General features: G+C 42.3%; 1 protein-coding gene across 4 annotated transcripts in view; it reads left to right on the top strand.

Annotated features, from left to right (window-relative positions):
• MCC (MCC regulator of Wnt signaling pathway) overlaps positions 1-24039 on the top strand; it is a 347649-nt gene that overhangs the window by 270730 nt on the left and 52880 nt on the right. For all 4 annotated transcript variants that reach the window (XM_074952966.1, XM_074952965.1, XM_074952967.1 and 1 more), the window contains 2 exons: positions 337-500; positions 3370-3576. In XM_074952966.1, the coding sequence (XP_074809067.1) occupies positions 337-500; positions 3370-3576 (371 nt within the window). The remainder of the gene's footprint in view (positions 1-336; positions 501-3369; positions 3577-24039) is intronic.

Here is a 24039-nt window from a genome sequence, read left to right as displayed (position 1 = left end):
GTGCTAAAACGTGATCTCTTTAAAATGTGGAGAAGGTTTTTCAAACAAGAAAGACCACTCCAGATAAGTGGACGTGGCGATTATTTGTGTGATTGTGAGTAATTTCAGAGTTTAGGCTGATGGCATTCAACCCTAGAGATTTGTAAAGAGAAATCAATAACTTGTGCGAATAGGCTGATGGTATTCAAGACTGGAGATTTGTGAAGAGTAGTGTCAGACTGTAGGAATATACCATTTTACAGGAGTGGAGCCTGTCTTGCTGAAAGTATTGAATGGTAGTAGCTTTTTAGCTTGTGACACCCAGTGCATGTGTGACATGTTCTTTCTCTTTCATAGATAACTGTAGTGACTTGAACTCCGAACTGCAGAGAGTGCTGACGGGGCTGGAGAATGTAGTCTGCGGGAGGAAGAAGAGCAGTTGCAGTTTGTCTGTAGCAGAAGTGGACAGACACATTGAACAACTCACCACTGCCAGCGAACATTGTGATCTAGCTATTAAGGTGCAACAGCATTAACTAGTCACTAAGTGCATTGTGTGCATACTGGGATACATGATAATACCTTGCATTTATAGCACCTATCATCTGAGAATCTCAGAGCACTTCACAAAGATTTACTGTGCCTCACAACGTCTTGTGAGGTAGGTACAGTAGTATATCTATATTTGCATATGGGTGCACTAAGTCACAGAGAGATTACCTATAGATCTTGTATAGAGCTTTTCATCCATAGATCTCAAAGCACTTTACAAATATGGGTAAGCCTTATCCTTATTTTATAGATGCACAAACTAAGGTACAGAGAGATTGTCTGACTAGCTTTGCAGTTATAAACATGTCATTTATTTAAATTACCTTACACGGAATAGGCTGACTAATGGTCAAGATATTTAGAAGAGTAAATAATAACTACCAGAGGAAGCAATTGCTATTTAAAAATTACAAACTGAAGATGAAAGAGCTGTAAATATTTCTGCACATTAGCTCCTTACCACACCCCTCTGAGGTAGAGAAAAGGGGAAACTGCAGCAGAGAATTTATGATGTGACGGATGCCACAGGATCTATTGGAGTTCCTGGTATCCAGGTTTGTGCTCAGAACATTAGATTACATGACTAATTACGGTGTGTGAGGCTAGATTCCGGATTTATCCTTGATGCATCAGCATGCATAATCAAACTGAACTGTAACACTATATAATCAGGAATGAAAAAAAGCTCAATAATTCTTTAGTTCCCCCAGAGAAATAGTTCCCTGTATGTATCAATTGCCTTCTATTCTCTTCTTCATCGCAAACAATGTAGTGTGCTAGTCAACAAACCAGAGCTGAAGCAAAGCATGCCGCATCCAGAGAACTGCAGACAGTTTAGTTAGCAAATGGATGTTGGTCACGTCAGCTTGTGAGAGCATAAGGGCAGAATGATACCTGGATTCAGTTAATTTGTAATGGTGGTTATTAACGTGCCTGTCAGACCAATGAGGTGAGTGGGTGCATTTAACATATTATGCTGCTTTTCCAACAGGAAGCACTGGAAAAGGGGGCTGGTATCTTTTTACCTTTTCTGCGGGTCATTTTTGATCTTTCCCTTTATTTATTTGCAGTGGGAGTTACTATGTTCTGTAAGCAGCATTAAAACAGATTAGCAATGCTGACAAAGACTGAATACTAGGTGGAAGTTTTCATTGTATCTGAAATAGTTGTTAAGTAGATTTAATTATTAATACAAAACTTCTTATTCCAAATAAGGGATTTAATTCCTTGAATAGTTTTCCAGTATATTGTCTTGATTACCAAGAGAACATCCAACAATATCCTGTTTTTTTCCTTTTGCTATCTCTAAGGAATTTTATTTCTTCTTCTTTTTCACCTTTCAAGAATGCAGCCCATTCATGCAATGAGAATGTTAAATGCTCCTTGAAGCAGTATGTTGTCTTGAAATGACCTGTCTTGTTTTCTGAATCCGATTTTTGGAGACCTGTAGCTTTAGGTGGAGGGTTCATTCTTTATGAAGCATAGCAGCTTGTTTTCTATTCCATGGGTATTACAAGGAATTGCTAATCAGAAAAAGAATGTAGGAACCTCCTCATGAGTAGTGTGTATTTGCTATTCGCTCTTGAGCCTAACTCTATGAATTGTTACGTTTACAGCTGTAAACCAATTATGAACGTGGTGGGGGAGAAATATGGTCCAGTGTTTACAGGAGGAAATTGATGGTCAGAACATGAAGGTTCTGTTCCTACTTCTTCCATTGACTTGCTGCATAACCTTGGACAAGTCACTTAACCTCTTTGTGCACAGGCCTGTGTAGGGGTTAGTGTGGCTCTGCACCACCTTGGGCGGAAGCTCTGGAAGGGATTGTGTGTCAGAGAATCCCAGGTTTTCCCTGAGGTCCCAGGTACACAGAAGGAATGTATAGGCTGCACCATCCTAAGGCATAGTGTACCCCATCCCACACACACACACTGTGTGTGGCCAAGGCTCCTTCCCCTCCCCATATCTCCTTGTGCCTTTGGGGGAAACATATGTCCCTGGGGACCTACAGAAAGAACCATCCTTGTGCTCCCCCAAATTTGGGACTGCACTTGTCCTTGTCATGCTAGTATGTGAGGAAGGATTCCTTGCACCCTCCCCAGCCCTACACGCCCATTCAAGAGCCAGGCACAATCTGGCACTGTGAGTACGTCTACACTTAAGATGGGAAGGTGCTTCCCAGCACAGGTAGAGAGAGAAGCACTAGCTGTGCTTGAGCTAATGTGCTAAAAATAGCAATGTAGCATGGATGGCGAGTCAAGCTAGGTGCCTGAGTACAAACCTGCCTGGACCCATTAGGTATGTATTCAGGTGACTAGCATAGCTGCCACCTGTGCTATCCCCTCTACGCTGGCTCAAACTCTCATGAGTCTGTCTACCTGTGTTGGGAAGCACAATCCCAGCAGCAGCGCAGATATACCCTATGTGTCTCAGTTAAGTCATCTGCAAAAGAGGTACAACGCTTACCCATGGTGAGGTGTAGTGAATGTGTTATACTTTGAGGCCATCTGAGGAAAGGTGCTGTATAAATGCCAACTGCGTGCTGTTGTTTGTGTGTATCTCAGTGAAGCGAACTTTTATTTATAAAGCACCCACCTTCTGCCCAGGTGCTCATGGTGCTGAAGAGTAGAAAGGTTACAAACTATTTATAATGAAAACGGCCTTCATTAAGTTTCAAACAAAAGGAGCAAATTAAATGCTTGTGCGTTGCTTGTATGCACGTGGGTAATTGTATAGCTGCCCTTACATCCTCATGTAGTGGCAGTGTAGTATTATTGGCCCTTTTTAATATTCTCCCCTTCTGCTCCTTTCTGTCTTATCATGACTCTGTTTTTGCAGACAGTAGAGGAGATTGAGGGTGTGCTGGGACGGGATCTTTATCCAAACCTGTCTGAAGAGAGATCTCGGTGGGAAAAGGAGCTGGCTGGTCTGAGGGAAGAAAATGAGAGCCTCACTGCTATGCTGTGCAGCAAAGAGGAGGAGCTGAACAGGACCAAGGCCACTATGAACGCTATCCGGGAAGAAAGGGACAGATTGCGCAGAAGGGTAAGACTACCAGCTGTCTACAGAGTACATAGAAGAGCCTTTCGAGTACCAGGGATCTTTTCAGTTCTTTCCAGGCCACATAGGTTTGTAACTGGGGAGAGTTGATACCCTGCACCTTCTCGCACCATTTTTTGGAAGCGAAGCAATATAAGTTGTAAAGAGCTAGGAGTGAATGGATAGAAATTGCAAGAAGCTTTTATATGAGGGGAGGGATAGCTCAGTGGTTTGAGCATTGGCCTGCTAAACCCAGGGTTGTGAGTTCAATCCTTGAGGGGGCCATTTAGGGATCTGGGGCAAAAATTGGGGATTTGGTCCTGCTTTGAGCAGGGGGTTGGATGAGATGACCTCCTGAGGTCCCTTCCAACCCTGATATTCTATGATTCTATGATGAGCAGTCAAGATATACAGAAGCCTCATATCGGAAAAAGTGTGTTAACTGAAAGGCTGGTATTCATGGGCACAAAAGTATGTGTAAATTGTTTATAGATAAAGCAGATGTTTATTTAGTGGATTTTCCTGTGAATAACAAATAGATCTTTGTCTTTGAGAATTCAATTTGTGATTAAGAGAAAGTAAAAGAGCAGGACACTTGTCACTGGGAAATAATTCTCTGTGAACTGAACTTTGAGTAGTCCCAGCCATGCCCTCTATCCCTGTCTCCATTTTCCAGCTGTTTGCTATGTCAGACAAAACTGTTGTTCTTTATGTAGACACTGAATTAAGACAAGAGGAAATTAAGTTACAGAAAAGATGAAAGTTTAAAGAATATATGGTCAGTCTCTGGTATTCTTTTAAATTATTTACTGCCTCTCCTTAATAGACAAGTTAGGAAATTTTGCAGTGTTCCATGAAACATCTGCATGTGAAATAATTTTGTTTTTGAAGAATATGTGAATAATTTTTGTTCCAAGCCTTGTGCTGTATGAGGGTAAAAATTTAGAGACCTTTGTATTCTTTGTAAATTGTTGAAAATGTTTTTTATTTAGTGGCAGCAGAACAACCTCTTCCTTGAATGTTACATTTTTAAGAGATCAGTACTCTTCAGCATGGTATTGGACTATGTCATTTGCCATTTCCAGTCTTTGGTTATCCAGCCATAGATCATCTCACTCAACAAAGCTTCCTATCCATCGTGACATAATGAGTTTATTTGCTGCTAAGGCCAATTACACCTGTAATCTGCTGTGGTGCTTACTAGATCTTTATGTCTGATGCTCTGTTTAAAATTGCACGTGTGTGTGTGTGTATACATGCATGTGTGTATGCCTACATTTCTGTTTGAGCTAGGGCTGTCGATCAATTGCAGTTAACTCACGTGATTAACTCAAAATCAATTGCGATTAAAAAAATTAATCGTGATTAATCATAGTTTTAATGGCCCTGTTAAACAATAGAATACCAATTGAAATTTATTAAATATTTTGGATGTTTTACTACATTTTCAAATATATTGATTTCAGTCACAACACAGAATATAAACTGTACAGTACTCACTTTATATTATTTTTATTACAAATGTTTGCACTGTAAAAATGATAAAAGAAATAGTATTTTTCAATTCACCTCATACAAATACCGTAGTACAATCTCTTTATCACGAAAGCGCAACTTACAAATGTAGATTTTTTTTTTGTTACATAACTGCACTCAAAAACAAAACAATGTAAAACTTTAGAGCCTACAAGTCTGCTCAGTCCTATTTCTTGTGCAGCCAGTCGCTAAGAGAAACAAGTTTGTTTACATTTACTGGAGATAATGCTGCTTGCTTCTTATTGACAGTCACCTGAAAGTGAGAACAGACATTCACATGGGACTTTTGTAGCCGGCATTGCAAGTTATTTATGTGCAAGATATGCTAAACATTTGTATGCTCCTTCATGCTTTGGCCACTATTCCAGAGGACATGCTTCCATGCTGATTCCACTCGTTAAAAAAAAAATGTGTTAATTAAATTTGTGACTGAACTCATTGGAGGAATAATTGTATGTCTCCTGTTCTGTGTTGTACCTGCATTCTGCCATATATTTCATGTTATAGCAGTCTTGGATGATCACCCAGTATGTTGTTCGTTTTAAGAACACAATCACTGCAGATTTGACAAAACGCAAAGAAGGTACCAATGTGAGATTTCTAAAGATAGCTACAGCACTTGACCCAAGGTTTAAGAATCTGAAGTGCCTTCCAAAATCTGAGAGGGACGGGGTGTGGAGCATGGTTTCAGAAGGCTGAAAAGAGCGGCACTCCAATGTGGAAACTAAAAAACCTGAACCACCACAAAAGAAAAGCAACCTTCTGCTGGTGACATCTGACTCAGATGATGAAAATGAACATGCGTTGGTCTGCACTGCTTTGGATCGTTATCGAGCAGAACCCATCCTCAGCATGGATGCATGTCCTCTGGAATGGTGGTTGAAGCATGAAGGGACATATGAATCTTTAGCGCATCTGGCATGTAAATATCTTGCAGTGCCGGCTACAACAGTGCCATGCGAACATCTGTTCTCACTTTCATGGGACACTGTAAACAAGAAGCGGGCAGCATTATCTCCTGCAAATGTTAACAAACTTGTTTATCTGAGCGATTGGCTGAACAAGAAGTAGGACTGAGTGGACTTGTAGGCTCTCAAGTTTTACATTGTTTTGTTTTTGAGTGCAGTTATGTAAAAAAATAATAATTCTACATTTGTAAGTTGCACATTCATTCACTACGGTACTTGTATGAAGTGAATAGAAAGATACTATTTCTTTTGTTAATCTTTTTTTACAGTGGAAATATAATAAAGAATAAATGTGTGAGCACTGTACACTTTTTGTATTCTGTGTTGTAATTGAAATCAATATATTTGAAAATGTGGAAAACATCCAAAAATATTTATATAAATGGTATTCTGTTATTGTTTAACAGTGTGATTAATCGCGATTATTTTTTTTAATCGCTTGACAGCTCTAGTTTGAGCATTTTGTTTTCTCTTGCAAAATGTTTGTCTCCCATGTAATCATATACCATGCAGTGTAAATAGTTCTCAGTCCCGAGCTGTTTAGACTGAGTACTTGACACAGCATTTTTGCTTTAACGAGGACTATTGCCACATCTTGTGCTACAGACAAAGTTCAAAGAGGTTTTTGCTGGTTTCTCAGTATAATGAAGATTTTATTTGTTTTCTGTTTTCCTTCAGCTGTGCAAATCTACCTCAGCTCTGGACAATATGAGGTGGTGGTGTAAAAAAACTTATTTGGAGAATGTTCTTATTCAGGATGTCTGTTTGCTATGTCAGCCTCTGGGAGGTTTTGGAAAGTACAATCCTCCGGGCCACATGCAATAACTAAACCCACACCTACATTTTCTGGTAATAAAAATTAGAAACTGTAAGAGGTTGAGATGTTTAAAGAAGAGGCACTAGAACAAACTGATAAAGGACAGTGAAGACTAGGTGGTAAGCATCTAAATGTACTATGGAATTTAAGAATGAATAGGCTGAGCAGCTCACAATAGGCCACTTGTAATTAAAATTACACCAGAGGATTGGAGGATAGTAAATGTTGCATCTCTTTTTTTTTTTTTAAAGGTCTGGGGAATTACAGATCGGTAAGGCTATGCCTACACTAGAGACTGTACAGCAGCACAGCTGTACCAATAAGATTTCTCATGTAGCCGCTCTGTGCTAACGAAAGAGAGCTCTTCCATCAACATACTTAAACCAGAGGCAGTAGTTATGTCAGGGGCACACCCCTAAGCGACAAGTTTTGCTGACATACGTGGTAGTGTAGATATGGCCTAAGTTTTACTTGCTTACCTGATAAATTAATGTAAATGGTCATTTGAAAATAGAATGATAAAACACTTAAATCATTCTTATATAATAGGGTCTAACCAGCATAGTTCTACAAAGGAAAATTATACCTCACAAATCTATTAAAATTCTTTAACATGTCAGTACAGCAATGGATAAAGAAAAACTAGCTGACATAATTTATTTGAAATTTCTAGAAGGGCCTTACAAGACATTATTAAGGAATCTCAGAAGTCACGGACTGAAAGGCCATTCTGTCATGGATCAGAAAATAGATAAGTGACAGAAAACAAAAAATAGGACTAAATGGTCAATGTTCATCATGGCAAAAATGACATGAAAGTGCCTTGTGGACCAGGACCATATATATTGTGTTTAATATACTTGCTAATTATCTTCAAAAGCAGGAGCAGTGAGATGGCAAAACTTGCAGATAATATGTAATTATTTAGGTCAGTCAGCACTGAAAAAGTCTTCCGGCTAGCTGAGGAGAAACATTTGGGAAGAGGGGAGAGATTTGGGATGGGCAAGGGGAAAAAGAATAGGGATTGAGAAGTGGGGGAGAACTAATGGAGATCCAGAACACAGAAATTTGAGGAGAAGAGAGAGAGGCAGGCATGTAAGAGGAAAAAGTGAGAAAATAAAAAAGAAAGCAAGCAAAAGCATAGAAAATTCAGAAGCCGAACCCAAAAGGAAGTCATAATTTTCAGACAGAGAGGAGGAGAAGAACCTGGGATGGGACCTGTGGGAACAAGATAGAAATATTTATTTAATTACTATAGAAAATAAGGCAAATTATATTTTTACAGTGTGAATTTAGTGCTTGTGAAAGGACAAGTACATTGAAGGCCAGCATGCCCACACCTCAACCCTCGCCTGAAAGGATCGCATCTAGGATGCTGTGTGTGCAAGAGAAAATTTCCCACTGTTGCTGGCACTAGTTGATCTCCAAAAGGGTCAGCAACACTAATAGCCCTAATGTAGATTGCTGCTGGTGTTTTTAATGCCATGTTTTGTAACCCTACTCAGAGCAGGCCTAATCAGTTTGGAATTGAAAATGCCTGTGGTGGCCAGTCTGCACTAGGACCTCTAACATCCTGAACACCTGTGGAGCTGAACTTGTTTATCACTAGTGTAGACAAGGATTTAGGAGTGAGAGCATAGTTCAGTCATCCTGTCAGCTCAGTCATGGGCGTGTCTACGGGGACTTCTAACAAAGGTGCTGCATACAGTGGTAGATTTTTTTGTATGTGTGTGGAAACCTCTCTGGTAGGAACTGAGACCGTTCACTCATTTCACATAAGCCATCATAAAAGCTAATGGATGGTGACAATATTAAGTTATTTATTGACCTGAATTGGATTCAAATAAGTGACTTTAAAGGTGAAAAGCCCTGAATCTTTCTCTCTCAGGCCTACAACTCACTCCACAAAACAAGTCAACTTAGGGTTTTTTTTAAAATGCTAAGAAAACTCTTTTCAATATAAATTTAATAGATGTATCTCCTTTTAGCTCCCAAATGCAACTAAGTCACTAACTAACCTTTGGGTTAGGACACAACATAAAAAAATCAAAGACAAACTCTAGATTACAGACACAGCTAAAAATAATTTTCTACCTTTTTCATTAATTCAAGTTTATTAAATATGTTTGTTAAAATATGTTTTTGAATACCACGCTTAATATGCAGAACAATTAGTTTAATTCCCCTTGGAGGAGTCTGTCTATTATATGTGACCGTGTCAGGAACACTGTGTAATTGTTGCACTAGAAACCATGTTTGCATTTATAATGTAACCTATGTCCATAGCTGCCACACAATAAGTGTTTTCTTTGATCTGTTAAATATTTTATATATGCAACCCTGAACCCAGAGTCGCTTCAGATTATTTCCCCAAGGAAGAGTGGGAAGGAGACCCTGCCAAAACTTAGCTTTTGTTCTGCACAAATTAAATTGGATAGAGAAAATAGCTGAAGCTGATCAGATCAATAGGTCTGTTACTTTAGCCCAATGTCTGTAATCAAACAAAGTGCTCTCAATAGGTTTTCGGAGGCTTGTTAGAGTTTTAATTAAATTAGGTATTTAATGCATTCAGTTAACAGATTGTGCCACTTCGCAGAGCAGTAGTTAAGAAATGACATGCATACAGATTTTTGTTTCTCACAGGTCATTAGTAAATGAGGCAATTACTTATTTCTGTAGGATGCCCATAATGTAGCTGCTAATTTCACAATTCAGAGGTCTACCCTACTTCTGTGTGATATAGCCATCCTAAAATAAACTGCTTAAAGTCTGGAGGAAGCTATTGCCAGTAGAAAGTGTTTTTTACACACACACACACACACACACACACACACACACACACACTCTCTCTCTCTCTCTTTCTCTCTCTCTCTCTAATTCTGATCTCATTCACACTGGGCAACTCCGTAGAAGTACATGGAGTTAACACGAGTAAGTCTGATCAGAATCAGGCAAGTGCCATTTACAATTGCTCAGTGTAGCCATTGGTTTGACAGCAGCAGAAAAGCCATTTAGCAAAGTCAAGTTAGTGAAACTGCTAACACACAATCTGCATGCTGATCATTACCTAAAAAGACATTTTTTTAACAAATTAATTTGTTGCCCATGAAAGGTGCCAGATAATGCCACTGGAGACTGCAGATCTCTGCTTATCCACAGATTTGAACCACATGGGAAGTGTCAAGCAGTGTGCAGGTTTTCCCCCACATTGTCCTTGAGCGACACCTCTGTGATTGAGACAGTGGTTCCAACTCTGTGTCTGTTAACACTTCCGTACTTTAAGGGGCTGTCACCATTGTGATTGTTACATTTGATAAAGGTGAGGCTTGAAATTGTTTTTATTTTTTGTGAATACTTGTACACTGTGAACTGGTCTGAGTCTGCCAACTCAGTCACAAAGGCCAATGAACAGGTATCAAATGGTATTGTGATTTACTGGCCATACTTGACCGAGACCATATTTGAACCAGTGACCTAGACTAGCATGGAGAAACTTTGTGTCTCAGTGTAAATTCCCTTGAGCTAACCAGTTTCCCTTTTCCCTAAAAATAAGCTTCATTTTAGAAAAAGGACATTTAGAACTCTCTCCCAAACTCCCCTCCTTTCAAAACCCATGCAGGCATCACAAGGAGCCAGATTCTTTTTCCCACTAACGCTTCTATGTACTGCAAGGGGACCTTAAACCTTCCTTTGGAGTGAGGGAATTCTCACTTGTCCTAAAGCTCTATTCCGACCCCTCCTGTTACCCCCAGTGTCAGGGACAGGAGAAGGTATTCCAGGGTCTGGAAAGACAAGGGTATAGTGAAAGACAAGGGTATAGTGGTCTCTAGGGGGCTATTACATGGTGGCTCCGGTTAAAGCAGTCTTTAGGCTTCTTTAACTCCTAACAAGGGCTGATTTGGCACTCAGCCTGCCCCAGGAACAGAGAAGAGGGAAAGGCAGGTTAAAAGCACCTTTATTTGCTTATAGAACAATATCAACTTAACAATAAAAGGACTAGAACTCTGCTTCTCATTTCAAGTCAATAGCCAAAGGTTCCAGAATTAACCTAGAAAATGGGGGAATCGGGAAAATCTTTGGGCTTGAGAATAGGATAAAGGAAATTAAAAAAAAAAAAAAAAAAAGCCTGAGAGATGTACCGTGTGCTCAGCACACCCATGTATGTACTTTCCATTCTTCTTCAAGTGCTTGCTCATGTCCATTCCATGGTAGGTGTGTGTGCTCACCACATGCACCTGTGCTGGAAGTTTTTCCCTCAGTGGTATCCGTAGGGGACAGGCTCTGGCCCCCCTCTGGGGTGGCATTTGTATGTGCCAGTATAAGGGGTGCCGCCGGCTCCCCCCACCCTCAGTTCCTCCTTACCGCCAGTGATGGTGCTGAAACCGTTCCCTTGCCTTGGCAAGCTTTACCTTTTCCACGGTTCCTATTGGTGATTTCTACTGTATATAGTTGTTAGTGTTTTTCTGTATAGGTTTTTAATAGGTCCCTTCGTGTTTTGTGTAGTAATAGTTTGCTAGTCCCCCATGGGGCTTAGTCCAGGGATGGGGCACGCCCCAGTCCCCAGGGTTCAAGCTTTGTGACAGTTGCAAAAAACCTATGCCCATCAGGGATCCCCACCAAAGTGGTCTGAAGTGCCTGGGGGAAGTGACAAGTGTTGCATTTGTAAAAGTTTCAAGCTGAGCACCAAAAAGGAGCAGGACCTTCGGCTTTGAGTGCTCCTTATGGAGTCGGTTCTCACACTGGCCTCCAATCAGGCCAGATCTGACTCCGCTCTGAGCACCGCCATGTCGGTGTGGAGTGTGCCACTGGCACCAGTCCCTGGTGCCAGCTAAGAAACAGAAAAAGCCCAGGAGAGGGCGATCTCCTACATCCTGTAAGGGGAAGGAGAGAGACAGAGGCAAGCAAAGACCTGGGCGGGGCAGCTCATCCTCTCCGGAGCGTCCACGGAGCTGTCAAGTCACCTTCGAGACCCGCCCACCACCCCTGGAAGCTTCAGGACCGTCTAGCACCTGGCAGTGCTGTCCACACTGCAAGCCTTCCAGGCTGCTAAAAACATATTGTCCCTTCCGGTGCCACCGATTCCTGCCAGAGAGGTTGCCCGTTCTAGGGGCAACCCTGCCCTGGGGCTCTTTCAGCAGTCCCCATCTCTGTGGCACCTCTTCCCGGCACCTCCGCAGGTGGCATCCAGAGAAGCGCCACTGGCCCTCCAATACAAGCCGGCTGACCTGCCAGAGTTTCCAGCTCCATTCCCCGGACTCTAGGCATTGCTCTCCGGGATCCCATTAATTGCCGGCTGTCTGGCATAGACCCACCAAGGCGCATAATCAGTCCACAGAGAGCATTGGTCCCGAGTGTCAACGTCGCTGTCTGGACTCACGGCACCGATCTCTTGAGTCACAGCGCAGGTCTCCGGAATCTCATCTCCGATCTCCAGATCGTTGATACCCATCTCCAGAGGCTCATCGCCCATCTCCAGAGTCAAGGTGAAGGTCTCCCTGCTCCTGGTCAACGGAGCAGCACCGCTCTCAGAGCGCAAGGCATCAAAGGCCAGGTTACCATCGCCAGAGTCGCAGCGCTGACATCCCGGCACCAGTCCCCAAGAGAAGAATGCGGGGACGGCTGGCATGGAAAGGACAGAGAGGCGGCAGCAGTACTGCCCTGGTCCCCAGACGAGTTTCTTCCCCCTCAAGCTCAGAAAGTGAGGAGGGTGCATTGCCTGCGGGCCAAGGGCACCCGCCCGGGACATCGGGATTCTCCCTGGCACCGCCAGCGAGCACGTGGCCTCAGAGCCAGTGGCTGGATCCGTGGCAGTTCTGGAACCCCTGGGTTTTTCCTTAGATGTCGGAGCATGTCAGTCTCAGGGACTTATAAGAAGCGGTCAGTGACAGTCTCCCGCCCGCCACCTGACTCAGAGGAGGAGTTGGAGCAGGGTCCCCAAAAACAGCCAGCCCTGGCCAAGGCTCCCCAGGCAGGGGAAACGGAGTTGACCAACCCGCCTGTAACCACCTCTTCATCTTCTTCACCTGATGAGGCAGTAGTGGGGCCTTCCCATGCGATTCCTCAGGATGATGTAAAAGCTCACCAAGAGCTGCTTAAAAGGGTGGCAGCGAACCTGGGGCTTGAGGCCAAGAAGTTGTCGAAACCATCTGACACCCTATTCAATATTTTGAATGCAGCCGCCCCCTCTAAGGTGGCCTTAAGCATCCACAAGGAAGTGGTAAAACTAATCAAGGCCTTGTGGCAAACACCCTCTTCCCTGCTCCCTCCCCCATCCCCATACGGGCAGAGAGGAAATATGTCCCGGCCCAGGGATTTGAATAACTTTATAACCATCCCTCCCAGAGCTCGTTGGTCATATCCATAGCCAATGAACGCAACAGAAAGGGGCAACCAAGTTCAACCCCTAAGAACAAAGAGGCTCAATCTCTGGCAGAAAAATGTATTCGATTGCCAGTTTCCAAATGAGAGTGGCCAATCACCAGGCCCTACTTGGCTGTTATGACTATAACATTTGGCAGTTTATGGCCAAGTTTGTGGACTCTCTGCCAGGGGAGCCCAGGAGGAAGTTCCTGGCTATTCTTCATGAGGGCAAGACAGTGGTGAGGGCTGCCCTCTAAGCAGCTTCGTACGCAGCAAACTTCTCAGCCAGGACCATGGCTTCAGCCATGTCCATGAGGAGACTGTCTTGGCTGCAATCATCTGGGCTGTTGGTGGAGGTTCAGCAATTGATCCAGGACCTCCCCTTTGACGGCCTGGCACTGTTTTCAGAGCAAACAGATAGCAGATTACATGGCTTGAAAGACTCTAGGGCTACTTTGTGCTCAGTGAGCCTTTACACGCCAGCGCCCACAAGAAAGTGGTTCAAACCACAGCAGACCCACAGATTCAGTAGTCAATCCCGATCAAAGCCCTTCTGCAAGAAGGGCAAAGGCTATAAATGTCAACAGGGCCAACCGCCAGCCTTCTCGGCTCACTCGAGCTCTACCCACCACCAGCTGGGTAACAAAAAAGTATTTTGAAGGTGTGTTCGAGGGCGACCTCCGAGCCTGTATCCTGAATCCAACACCCCTTTTGTTTTCCAGCCATTTATTGCCCTACCGCCCTGCTTGGGCTTCTATAACATGAGACCAGTGGGTGCTCAGCACTGTTGCAGGGGGGTATACCCTCCAATTTAGACAACACGGCCTCCATGTTCTATGTCAACAGATGAGGAGCTCGATCATCGGCCCTTTGTTGGGACTTCTGTATCCAGCATGCTATCCACCTGGAAGCCTCACACCTCCCTGGCGTCCAGAACGCGCTGGCAGATCACCTCAGCAGGTCCTTCTTCTCTCACCGCAAGTGGTCCCTCCACTCGGAGGTCACCATGATGCTCTTCCAGAAGTGAGGAGCTCCCTGAGTAGACCTGTTCACCACCAGACAGAAAATATCACTGGTTCTGCTCTCTGCAAGGTCTCGACAGCAGCTCGCTATCTGATGCCTTCCTCCTGCCATGGTCAGGTGACCTGATGTATGCCTTGCTGCCAACCCCACTGATTGGCAAGGTCCTCTTGAAGATCAGGAGGGACAAGGCTGTAGTCATTATGATCGCCCTGGCTTGGCTGCGCCAGCATTGGTTCAAAACGCTCATGGACTTAGCAGTGGAAGCCCCAGGGACACTCCCCAGGCTCCCAGACCTGCCCTCTCAGGATCATGGACAATTACTGCACCTGAACCTCACCTCTCTCCACCACACAATGTGGTTGCTGCATGGTTAAATCCCGAGGAGCAAGCCTGCTCTAGTCAAGTATGACAGGTCGTCTTGGAAAGCAGAAAGCCCTCTACTACGGCGATGTACCTGGTAAAGTGGAAGTGCTTCTCCTGCTGGGTGTTGGAGCGGAATATCTCTCTGATCCATTCGTCTCTACAATCCATCCTAGATTGCCTGCTTCACTTAAAGCACTAGGGCCTTGTTTGTTCATCGATCAAGGTAGACTTAGTGGCCATATCAGCCTTCCACCCTTGTGTCCAGGGTAGATCAGTATTCTCCCATGAGATGATGATCAGATTCCTGAAAGGCCTTGAGAGGCTTTTCCTGGCAGTTCAGGACCCAACTCCCCAGTGGGATCTCAACCTAGTCCTCTCCAGGCCCTCCCTTTGAGCTTCTGGCTTCCTGCTCCCTTTCACACCTGTCGTGGAAGGTTGCATTCCTTGTAGCTATTACCGTGGTGAGGCAAGTCTCCGCTATCAAAGCCCCCGTACACTGTGTTCTACAAGGACGAGGTCTAACTGCATCCACATCCGGCTTTCCTGCCAAAGGTGGTGTCACACTTCCACATCAACCAGGATATCTTCATGCTGGTGTTCTGTCCAAAGCCCCACCTTTCCAACAAGGAGAGGCGTCTGCACAAGGCAGATCTACTCAACTGTTCATTGAGGTGGCTGACAGGATGAAGGGCCTCCCGATGTCTTCTCAGAGGATTTCGTCCTGGATCACCATCTGCATCCGTACTTGCTACGAGGTAGCACTGGCTGTGCCTCCACTGATAGTGACGGCTCATTCCACAATAGCTCAGGCATCGTCGGCCGCCTTACTGGCACATGTCCCTATCCAGGACATCTGCAGAGCCTCAGTGTGGTCATCGGTACATTCACTGTGCACTCTGCCATCATCCAGCAGGCCAGAGATGACACTGGCTTTGGCAGAGCTGTGTTGAAATCGACACATCCATGAACTCGTGCCCGCCTCCGGAGGTACTGCTTGGGAATCACCTACAATGGAATGGACATGAGCAACCACTTGAAGAAAAGATGGTTACTCACCTTTTGTGAATTCTTCGATTGTTCTTCGAGATGTTTTTGCTCAGGTCCATTCCATGACCCATTCTCCTTCCCAGCTATCAGAGTTCCAGCAAGAAAGGGGGAGCTGGCGGCACCTCTTCATACACACGCTATTCTAGAGGGCGCCAGAGCCAGTCCCCTATAGATACCACTGAGGGAAAAACTTCCAGCACTGGTGCATGCTGTGAGCGCACACACCTACAGTGGAATGGGCATGAGCAACACATCTTGAAGAACAACAGTTACAAAAGGTGAGTAACTAACTGTACAATGCTGCACTGCATAAAAGACAAAGGGTACTCCAACTTTGTTTGTATCCTTCAGGCTCCTGGCAATTGGCATTTTGCATAAAATGGAGCATTCTGCTGCTGGTCTTACCTTCATTATCTTCCTTCTGTTAGAGAGATATAGGCCCCAACACTCGTCTGCAAGGATCAGTGTTAAGCGTTTCGTGCTGGGTCTTGTAATCTTGTATCATTGGCCTGCTAAACCCAGGGTTGTGAGTTCAATCCTTGAGGGGGCCATTTAGGGATCTGGGGCAAAAATTGGGGATTGGTCCTGCTTTGAGCAGGGGGTTGGACTAGATGATCTCCTGAGGTCCCTTCCAACCCTGATATTCTATGATTACAAGAACTGCAGAATGCTTGGTAGAAAGCTGTAGGTTGCCTAGTGCTCTTTGGCCTCCCCTGGTTTTCAGTCAGTATGTACAGTTTTGTATGTATATTTATTTTCTGAAACATTTGAGAGAATATTTTGGCACCTTCATTAAATGACACAGAAGGTTCTTTTCTGTTTTTCATCGTGTGAATTCCTGATCCATACATCCCGTCTGTGCTCAGACTAGTGCTCGTTCCCCATCCCTTTGAAAATGACTGTGTCTGGGTGTGGCTGAAAAGTCATGAAGACCCAGAGACTGGAAAAGGCACTGGCCACTCAAGACACATTTAATTGTCAGAAGACTCTGAGTCATACACTAGCGTTGCATTCTTCCATCCTACCCACGTACAAGGCTTGCTTTCTGCATGAATAAATCAGAAAGTGGGGAAATGGTATGCAATATTTTGTTGCATATTTTGCAATATTTTGTTACGCTTAGTACTGCTTGTAGCAGAAAAATAATAATTGGAAAGTATTACAATTGTAAAAGAGACTTCCATTTCTTAGGGAATTATTGAATGATTAAATAATTAGGTCACTGGTCAAGGAGGAAGGAGAAATGGTGGGGCACCTGACACTTGTTGTTTGAAGTTGGATTAGGAACTAATGCACTAATTATCTCTTAATCAAAATAATAGAAGAGTGACACCAATTGAGTTCTTGGTCATACTTTATATTGAAGGCAAATTTATAAATAGTTTATAAAGGGTTAAATGATGTTTGACTATGTGGATAATTAATTGTTATGGAATCCAACAAGTCAATATGTTGCTTATAACCACTAGAACATATTCTGCTGATGTGCTTGTAATCATCTATAACACATAATGCTCATGTCTCCAACATACTTATATACATCTATTAATCATTTATGAATGCTTTATAAATGCAGTCTTAATATAAAGTATGACAGGGTTCTCTGTCTCCCACCCTGTTTTCATTTTTTTTTTCATTCAGTGGTTCTTAATTGTGTTTTTTTCTCCTTCTAGTCCCATCCTCTGCATTCTAAGAAAAAAATATTCGATACAATTAAACAGTTGTTCCTTTCATTTTTACTTGTGTTGCTAAGCATTATTTAATATTAATAAACCTAATTAGAAATTACTTAAATTTGTACTCCATGAGAATAGGAATGACAGTATTTACTAGCAGGGAAAACACACACACACACACACACACACACACACACACACACACACACACACACACACACACACACACACACACACACACACACACACAAAAATAGGTTTCTCTGTAAATGAATTGAGTGTTCTTAATACATCCACCAATCTTGAGTCTCACAATTGGGTTGCCCTGTCTACTAGATATCATGGAAATGACTCAGTTAACGTTTTCTTAGTGTGAAAACTTCCCCATAATTTGTGCTGTGTGCACAGTCCTTCTCCAGTTTACTGCCTCCATCAGTGAATGTTGTGACAGTGCTCCTGCTTTACTAACGCTATTGTATGCCTGGTTTCTCCTTTGAAGAACAATCTACAAGACTCTCAAAGCAAACAAAGAACCAAAAATGGATCTCCTCCACAGACAACAGTGCAGCCTCTCATAAGCCACCCTCCCTGCTGAGAAGACACTCAACAGACTTCTGAAGTCAAAGAATGCGACCTCATGCGATCTGAGAGCATACTCACTACACCTCAGAGGTCACAGGCCTTTCCTAAGCTGTTACTTGCTATCTAAGAGGATGCTTAGTGCGGCTCAGCTGCTGCTGGTATTGTATACCTAAGTTAGTAACATGAAAGAAGCTCTAAATGGAGAAATCCCAGAGGTCATGAACCAGCCTTTGAACAGGAAGACTGTTTCCGCAGTACTGGGCCCTTTCCTCTGCCTGGAGGAAGATGGTTTCTTGCATCAGAGTGGAGTCAATCGTGTTAGACTTATTGCTCACAGCATTATATTTTAGACAACACAGGCAAGTACTGCTTCATCTAACTCAGCCCTTAGAAGTTGCTTGAACACACAAGACAGTTGGCTCAGCTATTAGACGCTTTCCTTCAGGACGACAGAAGATACATCAGGATACAATTATTTCAGCAATACTGACATCTGGCTACGTGGTATAGCAACTCCCGTCATATGTTGGACCTTTCGGGGTGCTGGAACAATTTGTATAGTGAGGGTGCTGAGAGCCACTGAACCAAACTGTACACCCTGTCTATAATGGAATCCACTTCAAGCCAGGGGGTGCTGCAACACCCCCCTCACCCCTAGTTCCAGCACCTATGGTACTTTTTATATTGCCACTCTTGCTTCACGCAGGGCTAGCGTCAATATATAATCCTAGGCAAAAGGAACTTGTGGCGTAGTTAATGGGTATCTTTTCATTCCCATAGTGAGGTTCCACTTGTACACCATATCTCTTCTCCTGATTACCAGAAGAGCTGGGGAAATAAATGGAATAATATTAAATTATCCAAGTACAGATGAACTGGCCTCACCACTTCTGAATTGCAAACCACTGGAAGTGTCAGACTGTGTGAGCCTTTGATTTCCCAATTCACAGTTCTTTTACCTTGGGACCCAGTATTACTCCAAAACCTGACCACATGGAATTTGACTGCACTTTGTGATTATTCATCCATTGATACTGAAACCACTCGGAGATACTACTCGCATCCAGGGAAGAAATGATGGTTGGGTTAGCCCATGAGTCTGGGAAATAATTTCAGAATTGGGATACCAGCTGCTCTGCTTATTGAGCCAGAAGTATTTGACTTTCTGTGAGACCTCTTCCGTAAGGCTTTACAACTTTAAGGTCATGCCAGCCTCGTGAGCTCTTGTAATCTCTCTGGAAGCCAAGAGAATCTAGCCATTTAACCTTCTTTTAGCTAGTTTCTGAGATCAGTAACGAAATGTCATCCTCTTAAATGGGATTACATTTATTTCTTTGAGCTCTCGGGCAACTTTCCTTTGAGCCCATAGCAGATAGGTGACTATTTCTTTTTTCTGTGTTCCCTGTTAGGTGAGTAAATGATCTGAGAGACCAATATACCCAACAACTCTTTCTTCAAGCTTTTGTTTCCCAGAAAAATCTAACTTTTATTGTAGGCTCTTAATTTATGTACCATAGGCACGCTCGCCATCTCTTTGTCCTAGACCTTATCATTTTAGAAGTCTTGGAGCTACACAGGTCGAAACTGTGCAGACTCCTAAATTCTGTTCCTGTAGAACAGAAAACTTGAATTAGACTGTTAGATTTGGTCCTTCTCACAGTTACAAAGGTGTAAATCGGGATTACCTACCTGGAAGTCAGTGGAGTTACACTGGTGTGTGTAGAGTTGTTTGTAAACTTGGTCATACTTTGCCACCCAAAAACATGCTTTAATCAAATCTAAGATATAGCGGGATTAATTAGGTATGCTGGTCATCAGATTTATATACACGTACAAATAAAATTCCACCAAGCATCACGTTCACTGTGAACCCTTTATTGGAGAGAGAAGACCTTGCAAGAAATCTGCAGGACAGCTCCTGGAACATCCCCATTTTCATTCCTAAACCAGGCTCACTTTTCATGTGCAAGTGGGGTTCTGCAAGTGTAAGTTCTGTTGTTTGCACAATGAGTGAAAGTGCTGAAAAGTGTACGTACAGATGGTTGTCCGCGTATATTTGAGCGTTCATGAAAAGAGAGAACATTTTGGAGATTTGAATATCTTAGTAGATTTCTGAGCCTCAGTGGATGCTGTGTGTGTTGCTCAATAGATGCTGCTTAGCCATCCTGATATTAAATCTTTCACCTCCCTCCACACCTCATCCCAGTGTTCTGCTTCTTTCCCCTCCTGCTCTTAACTTCATGCTTTCTTTCATATTGCTCTCAAAACTTGCCATGGCATTCCTCTTCCATCTCACCAAACATCCTCAATTTCTTTCTTTAAATCCTTCCTCAGAACTCATTTCTTTCACCTTGCTTTTCCACCACTGACTTCCAATACTGGACTATCTACACCATCCCCTGATGCTACCTCAATATCAGTCTCGAAAATATCAGAACTTGTAAGCTGTAGTCTCAACATCAGGTCACTCACATTATATTTTAACCCTCTTTCCTAGCTCTTCTTTTGTCAACTTCATTTTCCATTTAGTTAAGGCACAAAAATTTCATGGAAAGTTCTGGTGCTATATAAACAATATTTTTCTTCTTACATTGTAAGCTCTTTGGGGAAGGGACAGTATCTCTAGGTGTATCTTGTACACCACTGAACACTCAGTCACAAGTTAATTTACACTATATAATGAAAACAAGTAACAGTGCTTATTTGTCCCAGTATTGAGACTCCAGATTGGTGGATGTATAGATGTAAGAGGCTAGGACAATTTTAACCTTGTCTGTAAATTAGTCTTCTCCTAATTCATACATCCACCAATCCAGAGAAACCTCCTTTTATAACATTTTTCTCTCTCGATCCCTCTTCTCTGGTCTTCCTTTATTTTTTCTCTAGAATTACCATTACCTGTAGCTTGGAAAGTTACTTTCTGAGGAGATGGTGCATTCAGCTATATCAAGAAGGTTTTGGTGACCAGAAATAGTTAGCTGAGCTGCCTCTGGGCTCTCCAGTGGGTGGGGCAACCCAGTAATGAGATTTTGGATTGGTGAATGTATGCATTATGAGATCACCTATGTACAGGTAAGACAAATTTGTTCTATTTAACTACGCAACATTACTATTGAGTACTCAACATTACTATAATTTCACTGCAAAATGGACACATTCTTAATTTCATTTACAAATTTTAATGGTTAATTCAGCTACTCAACTAATAATCTACTCAACTAATACTCTGGATTTGTATGTTTAAAAAAAAGACCGCACAGTTCAGGGTTGTTAGTGCTCTCTTTTTTCACCTTCTTGTTTCTGAAACAAAATATTGAAGCAGTGAATAGTGTACATTGATGGTTAGACTGTGCTCTAAGTTTTTGACCATGTGCTTTCTTGAGTAAAACTGTTTTCCTGGCTGTGGTCTAAACTTGGTTAATTTTTCTTTCCATTACAGATATTGTTTTACAAATCCTTTAGAGCAGTTCACTCTGTATTTGTGATCAGTAATCACTGCTCAATAATAAAGTGTAGACCAGAGGAAACATCTCTGTGTCAGTGTTTGATTGCACTGTGAGGAGCTTTATGGAACATTGTCCATACAACCACACAACAAAAACACTAACCCAGGAACCTATCCTTGCAACAAAGCCCATTGCCAACTGTGTCCACATATCTATTCAGGGGATGCCATCATAGGGCCTAATCACATCAGCCACACTGTCAAAGGCTCGTTCACCTGCACATCTACCAATGTGATACATGCTTTCATGTGCCAGCAATGCCCCTCTGCCATGTACATTGGCCAGACCGGACAGTCTCTACATAAAAGGATAAATGGACACAAATCAGACATCAAGAATTATAACATTCAAAAACCAGTCGGAGGACACTTCAATCTCTCTGGTCACTCGATTACAGACCTAAAAGTCGCAATATTACAACAAAAAAACTTCAAAAACAGACTCCAACGAGAGACTGCTGAATTGGAATTAATTTTCAAACTGGACACCATTAAATTAGGCTTGAATAAAGACTGGGAGTGGATGTGTCATTACACAAAGTAAAACTATTTCCCCATGTTTGTTTTTCCCCCTACTGTTCCTCACACGTTCTTGTCAATTGCTGGAAATGGCCCATCTTGATTATCACTACAAAAGGTTTTTTTGTTTGTTTTTTTTTTGTTTTTCTCTCCTGCTGGTAATAGCTCACCTTAACTGATCACTCTCGTTATAGTGTGTATGGTAACACCCATTGTTTCATGTTCTCTGTATGTATAAATATCTTCTTACTATATGTTCCATTCTATGCATCCGATGAAGTGGGCTGTAGCCCATGAAAGCTTGTGCTCAAATAAATTTGTTAGTCTCTAAGGTGCCACAAGTCCTCCTGTTCTTTTTGTGGATACAGACTAACACGGGTGCTACTCTGAAACCTGTCCATATAAGGTGGTTTTAAAATGTATGTATGAGACTGTGTACACAGCATCATGGGAACAGTAATGACCACTGTGGTTAAGATTTCAGACACTTTTCAGTTTTACACTTTGTCTTTAGTTGCCTATAACTTTGTAAAACTTTTAGATTTGGGACCGAAATCTTCCAAGTTTGGTCTGTGGCCAAAGGTGATTTTTTTTTAATTTTTTTTTTAAGTTTGAACAAAAACGGTCCAGAATATTTTGAATACAAGGAGAAGGGGAGGAAATACTTTTCTCATAGATATAGTCTTTTAAAAAATTTTCGCACAGCTTTGCCCCCTAAATAACGGGAATGAAAGTCAGAGTTTGACATGGAGATAGCCTTGTTAAGAGAAATGCTCTTATGTATGTTAGTAAAATTCGATGTGGATTTGACTGAGGTCTTGTCTACACTGGTGTTTTGTTTTGTGTTTGTTTTGTTTGCATCAGTATAGCTGCACCACTATAAATAGTGACATGCGTGAGCATGACCTCAGTGCAGTTCACCGGTTTCTATACCAGTGCAGCACTCCTACCCTGTTATATCAGTGTCAAATGTGCATGTAAACCCAGCCTGAGTTACCAACCTAAAATTGTATGCTGTGTGTAGGCGTTTTACATGTATGTGCACAGCTAATTTAACTGTGTAATGAAAATGTATTGAAGAGGTGCATGTGCTGGCTTAAGGGCTGCACAGACAGACATGATTGACTCCATTTCTGTGGACCTTGCACAATATAAAGGGGTTGAGCTATTGGATGCATTTTGTGTAAGGTTTTTAGTGTCCCATTCTGGATGACCCATCAAGTTATGCCCACAATTAGTCTTTGTAACCAAAGTTCTTGTAAGTTCTTATTACTGTTGCCTTCATCCTTCCCTCTCTTCTTTTCCCTTGTATTGTTTATTACACTCAATTATTTTGTCTTAAATGAGATTGAAAACTCTTTGGAGCAGGGCCCTTGTCATCTTATGTATCTGTACAGTGGACTTAATGAGGCCACCACTCTGGATAATAATGCTAAAAATTAATAACAATAATAATGTACTGAAGAGCTCTGGAGCTGGGAATGACCAAACCCTTAATGCAACAACTTTAAGTTTGACTGAGGGCTTATGCTTGAAATGTTTAACCTACATTTGGTGCTACTATATATTTATGTATAAAATCATACTTGTGCAATGGTATAGAAATTGTAGTCTGAATTTTACAAGAGGCTGTGAGACAGGTCATACGCAATTCAGACATTACTGCACTTTTTAGAATTTTTGGCAAAATATCAGTTGTACATTGGCTGTTCATTGTTTTAACAGAATCCACATGTAAGTTAAATATGTAAGTTAAAAATAAACTATCTGTAATTCAGGGAATTTTCCCCTTAAAACTGGGGAGGGTGTTTTTCCCCCTTTTCCTTTGATGCCAGGATGCTGGTTCTGCAGAAAAATGAGCTCTGTTAATTTCCCCTATGGTATAATTGCTGTGTTCAAGCTGGCCGTTTATTCTTTGTTTGTTAAGTACTATTCTGAGGTAAACCCTATCATCTCTTACCCAGCAATACCATTTGGCTTCTTCAAGCCTTTTTTTTCTTAGCCCTAAAACTATTTTGAGGTCAGTTCTTTATTCCTTTGGCATGTAATGAGGACAGTGAAGCTATTTACAAA

Source organism: Natator depressus, chromosome 5 (assembly GCF_965152275.1).
Source record: "Natator depressus isolate rNatDep1 chromosome 5, rNatDep2.hap1, whole genome shotgun sequence".
Lineage (NCBI taxonomy): Eukaryota > Metazoa > Chordata > Testudines > Cheloniidae > Natator > Natator depressus.
Note: the sequence above shows the minus strand (reverse complement) of the source record. Positions and strands in the feature narration are given on the sequence as shown.